The sequence below is a fragment of the Alosa pseudoharengus genome, unplaced genomic scaffold (genome assembly GCF_046254945.1).
Source record: "Alosa pseudoharengus isolate Yale_2024_CS ecotype anadromous, Long Island Sound unplaced genomic scaffold, YU_APseudo_1.1 YU_APseudo_1.1_scf_15, whole genome shotgun sequence".
NCBI lineage: Eukaryota > Metazoa > Chordata > Actinopteri > Clupeiformes > Clupeidae > Alosa > Alosa pseudoharengus.
Window position 1 is genome coordinate 18,603,728 of NW_027468620.1, and position 6,000 is coordinate 18,609,727.

The 6,000-nt window shown below is 41.8% G+C and overlaps 1 protein-coding gene across 3 annotated transcripts in view; it reads right to left on the reverse strand.

Moving 5' to 3' along the window:
• The window catches only part of slc35f3b (solute carrier family 35 member F3b), a 62,523-nt gene that overhangs the window by 26,735 nt on the left and 29,788 nt on the right, over positions 1–6,000 (reverse strand). Inside the window, exon 1 of one of the 3 annotated variants that reach the window (XM_076285069.1) lies at positions 4,109–4,293. The exons of the other annotated variants lie outside the window; for them this stretch is intronic. Coding sequence (XP_076141184.1) covers positions 4,109–4,184 — 76 coding nt within the window. The 5' untranslated portion in view covers positions 4,185–4,293. Of the gene's footprint in view, positions 1–4,108; positions 4,294–6,000 lie in introns of those variants that run through there. 3 annotated transcript variants of the gene reach the window in all.

Consider the following 6,000-nt stretch of genomic DNA (forward strand, 5'->3'; position numbering starts at 1 on the left):
CACCTCATGTCACACCACCTCTCCATATCATATCAACTCTTTCTCTCTTTCTCTCACATTCTCTGTCCTTTCATCCACAATCAGCTCACTCTCTTTCCTGTTTTCCCTCTATCCATTTTTATCCTTTCTCTCCCTCCATCTCTCTCTCCATAGGCCTCCTTGGTGGCTAAAAGCTGGTGATGGAGAGCATTTACAGGTTCTGGCAGCGCTCCTAGGCCTCCACTCCACAGATCAATATTTCAAAGATTGGCCAAAGGGTCGTCTGTTGAGTTAATTGATGAGTCTTGCTGCCGCAGGTGTCTCCCTAAAAACAGAACCCCCTCCACTTCCCCCTCCTCCATCCTCCACAAAGAGGGAAGGGATTTATATCGCCAGGCCTTACGTAACTCCGGACCTGGAGCAGTCGCCTGGCAAAGAAGTCCACCCTCTTAGTTACTTAACTAAATGACAGATGCTGGCGTGAAACTTTTTGATATTACTCACTGTTTATATACATTCCGCTTATTGGCTTCATAGTCATTTACCGTACCTATTTCCTCAGAGTCTCATCCTGCCTCGGTTACTGTAGCCTGCCCTGTGATGGAGTTACGCAACCCTGTAGGGGACGAGGGATATTGGAGAAAATAATTTGAGAGTAAATGCTGCCAGCTTCATCATACGTGACATAATGGGATGTGACAATATTTTGAACCAACAGTTCCTCAGAGATTGGGAGGCCCATGTCGAGAAGGGTCTAGTGAAAGCGAGTCAGTAGTTCCTCTTTTTTCATCTGATGAAGCCTGCTCTCATCTGGGGAGGAAGGCTCTCTCATCCTGTGGGGAGTGTGAAGCTGTACTGAAGGAAACAAATAGGTTCCTGTTGTTTACCAGCCAGAACCATTCTCTGTAGAACACTAAATTATTATTCCCTCAATAAAATAATCTCATACATCCACAAAGGAGATAATTAGCATCATATGAGTCTTTTGCTCCACACACAAAATCCTATCTTTAAAGGGTTTAAAATGTTTCTGAAGAGAAGAACATGCCTCTGAGCAGAAGGTGGGAGAGCATTTAACCTTATACGAGCCACTCCAGTCTGATGGATGGCACACCTGTCTTTCAATACTCAGCAGCATGGGGAGACAGGATTTATATGCATGACGGTCATGCACTAAGTGAGCTCATGCTGATGGGCGTTATTAACCATCACCATTACTAATTTGTCAGTCATCTGACCACCTGGCCAAATGAGCTATGAGCTTCACACAAAGGTGGGCATGGTTTTTTTTTGGTCATTTAGATTGATAGGACACAGTGACTTTAAGGTTAAATGGTCATACAGTACATAAACTCTGTTAGCAGGGGTCTCTTAAATATTCCAGCAATGTGGCTCACCTCCCTGTCTTAGCTACTTCACACACACAACCACAAAATCTTGATGTATTGTTTAATAAAGAAAAATTAATATAATAGATGCAAACAGGAATCTTTTTTTCTCTCTTTAACGGTGAGAGAGTCTCGTGGGAAAACAGCCAGGGTAGCCAGTCAATGCTGCAGTCAATGATATTTCATGTTATCCCCAGAGAAATGCAATGAGTGTTTTAAAGAGCTGTCTATGGACTTATGGCCTTATCATTTTACAAGAAATTCTCAATAAAATTTAAAGCGATATGTTCCATAGATGCCCAAACAGAGACACCATTAATAATACTGACATCTCCTAGATGAACCACAAATCTGTTTAAGGCGGGTATTGATTTTTCAAAACGCTTTTGGAAAAAAATCATCTGAAGGCTGGACCCACATTGTGGGAATTCATCATGCAATCCAGAGACAGGAGATGGAAACACTGTATCTATCCCTATTGAATATTTGGGTGCCTGTTGAACAGGGCTGTTAAAGAGCATATGGATCTTCCCCCCGTTCTTTTTGGATCAATATGCTGCAGTGTAAAAGGCCAAAGGTGAACCTCAACGGAGGAGGCATGTGCAGTGCACATGGTTTCCCTTGCACAGTCCGGGAGAGAAATACTCAACAAAAATAAGGCCTCCAAAATCTCTTTACCTGGGAGCAATGCTATACCGTTTAAAGGCACAATCTGAGTCACTCCTCTAGGCAGTGAAAAAAAGGCATCACATCACTCCTACAGCTTCCAGTTGATACTAGTGCCTTCCTCTCCCCTGCTGCAACCCTGACATGTTTTTTGTTTTTTCAGCATCTCCTACAGAGTCAGTAATGTACCTGAAGCAGTCGACACCCACTGGACCCCCCCCCCCCCATTTTAAAAAAGAGACCTCCTACATACACAGCCAATATATTTTGCTAGGCTCATCTGCAGTATCTACCCACTATCCCCACAAAGGCCTGACAGAGAGGCTGTTTCTGGCAATGCAGACAAGCTCAAGTCCACAGTCCACAGTCCAACAGCTCAAAAACAGCAAATCATTTTCTCATGCTAATGACATTACTGGTCCCTATTCGATTCTGCTCCTATTCAGAAGTCATCCATCATCATGCATCACAGAAGGACGTTAAAAAGATCTCTACATGAGTTGTGTTATCACAGCCTTTCTTACAGCTTTGTTCTTGTGATCCTATTTTGGGAAAACAGCATACTATCCCAAATACAAGCAGGTGGCATTTCTGCCATGTCATATGCATTTCTATGAGATATCAAACCCATGGTCAATTCTGTCATGTCCCTGTGATGCTAGGATCTCTACAAAACTAACAGCCCAGACAATACTAGGAGTAGGCTAATAAGAGCACACTGCAGGACAACCTGTAACGCTGGAGGATTGAGGAGATTTGATGAGGCATGATTCTACTACACTAACACTGCACCACCCCTTATATCATACAGAGGTTTACAGCACAGAGAGAACACACTTATCTCATGGGAGTGTTTCTTTTTTCAGCTTCGTGACAAAAAAAGCTCCTGTGCATCCATGCCAAACTCATAAACAAATCTGGAATGTTCTGTCATACACACAGTATCAAGCCTAAACAAAACATAAAAGGGATATCCATAAAGGGAATACCTGAGATGATGAACATTTCCAGTGACAAAGGAGAGAAAAAACAGGTAAGGAAGAGATAAGAAAACATGGAATCAAAGAAGAGAGTCAGCGGTAGTGTTGCATTAAGATGTGCCGCCGTGGAGAGCGGGTTTGACTGCATAAATAATGCTGGTTCACTGGCTCAGCACAAGATCCATCTACATCCTGACTGGTGGGAATGCTGCTCCGCTCTTCCGCTCAGAAAAACAAAAATCAAATGTGACAGGAGGCATGAACATATTTCCCTTCTTTTGTCGGGCCTTGATTCTCACGACGGAATCTCCTTGCACTGCGGGAAACACCGAGGGGGTGTCCCACACTGCAATAACAACTTATTTCATGGCATCGTTCCTCTCCCCCGGTACGCCCTGTGATCCCTGGGTATCAAATTACCTAAAATACTGGAAACGAGTGATCCCAAACGAAGAAAAATGTAGCTATATTATTGAAGGTTTATGCAGTCACGATTTTACGCAGTTCTATCATTGACTGCAAATATAATACAATATAAAGAGTGGTTTCATTGTCGTCTTCAATTACGAAAAACACCCAGCGATTCCGTTGAGAAAATGAGAATGACCGATTTAACTATATCATCCACACTACTCTTAAAAAATCCCTTTTATTCTTAACGCGCTCATGCGTGAAAGACGCACCACTCGTGGTTTCTGATTATGTCCGGTCTTTGGCACAGAAATCTAAGTTCCCTCAGCTTACTTTTACGCCGCCCCTGGGAGAATGGAGAGACAAGTGTGCTCTTGAGTCCTAAATTGGACCCTCCCGGAGAAAATCTATCGATCGAAGTTGGCTTTAAATCCTAGGGTTTTGAAAAAAGCCGAATAAACATTTATTTATGGGCTCTGGGACTCGCACCAGGACGTACTTCTTCACATGCCTATACACACAATACACGCTCACACACCAGTTCTCCACTTAACTGGCATAACTTGCGTCGTAGGCTCAATATATCCCAATTCTCCTCTGACCAAACTGAATATAACATATTTCATGTTGCTGCATTTGAAATCGAACATGAAAGCAAGGCATTCTTTGTGACAGAACGCATACCTTCTACTTTCGTCAAGGTGAGCACTGGGCTGTTGCAGGCGGAGAGCGGGGCGACCCTGGCCGAATGTTTCTTCATTATATCGAGCTCGGATAGGCAGAGCTCTGCCCGAATCGGCTACATCCCTGTGGCTGGTGTTTTTCCAATCGGTTAGACTGAGTGAGCTTTTAATGTTCCCTTTCTTCTCCTCTTCGTCCTCCGTTTTGCACTCTCTCCCTCTCCGTGCTTCCTTTCCCTCGCACTCCCACCCTCTCCCTGTTTCTTTTTTTCTCTCTCTCGTCTGGTTCCCCTCCCTCCCTGGATCTGCAGCGCACTCCCGGATAGCCGTCCCGTTCCTCTCTCACTGGTGACATGAGCGATTGCTGCAATTTGCGACGTCACGACGGTTTTTCTTTCTCCCAAAAGCTCCATCTCCCACTTTGTATTCCACATCTCCTGACCCTTCCCGGACAAGTCCCCGAGGGAAACCCGGCCCCACCTGACAGAGCTGATCGCTCTTGATGGGAGCATGGACGGATTATGAACTTTTGGGCCCCTGGGCACAGATGTATTGTATTTAAGGGCCCCCCACTAATTGTCACATGTGTGGTTTGGGGGTCCTCCCCCAGAAATTTTTTAATTTGTTTGATGTGATTTCCTGTATTGGAGCATTTTGGGGATGGCCAATACTAAATTCGGTAACACTTTATAATAACTACACACAATTCATCATTTGTTAAGCCTTTGTTACTTATTAGTTAATGGTTTGTTCATCATTAGTAATTTCTTGTTCATACATAATTTATCATCAGTAAAGCATTTGTTCACACAGTTATAAATGGTTTGTTCATAGTAAATAAGCCTATCAAAAAATATGTTTGTAAGTACATGATTTATACTTAATAAATAATGAAACAACCGCTTATAAATGAAATCATTTTCACATTATAAACCAGTTGCAAACTATTACAAAATGCTTTGTTCATCATTTGTAAAGCATTGCTCCTATGTTAATTCTCATAAATAAAGTATTTGTACACACCGTTATAAATGTTTTGTTCATAGTAAATAAGCCTATATCTAAAATATGTTTATAAATTATTGTTAATACTTAATAAAGTATGCAATAATATGTTGTTGATGAAGTAATATTTCCATTATTTAACAGTTGTTACATACACATGCACTAATGATTAGTAAGGGTGAGGATACATATTTTATAAACCACTGCTTAATGCTATAATTCATGATTAAGTCAGGAGTTACAAGTGGTTAGTTAATGATATTTTGTGAGTTTATCTAAAGTGAGGACTTTCTATGCCTTGCAACACATTTTCAAATGAGTTGTAAAGATTACATTCACACTAATTCATTCAGCAGACAAGCGACATACAAATGTCAATTAAATCAATTAACACAACAGTGAAAGCCGGGAATCGAACCCGCAACTTTTCAGGCTACTGCATGTTAGTCCAGTACCTTATCCAGTACACTACCTTGGCCCAGATAGAAAGACCTACAACTATGCAAGACTTTCTGTTTTCTTCTACTACACACTGTTAAGCATGTAGTATTAAACATCTGTAAACTATTATGAACAAACCCTTTATAACTGTGTTAACAAATGCTTTACTGATGATAAATTAAGTATGAAAATAAATTACTAATAATGAACAAACCATTAACTAATAAGTAACAAAAGCTTAATAAATGATGAATTGTGTGTAGTTATTATAAAGTGTTACCCTAAATTCAATAAGATTCATAGCCTACATCCTGATTTTTTTTTATATTGAGGCAATGATTCCATGCAAAGGCTTGGGCTTCAGGGCCCCCTGACCACTATGGGCCCCTGGGCCCGGTAGGCCCGTGCAGTAATCCATCCCTGGATGGGAGGCACTGCAGCACATCGGCG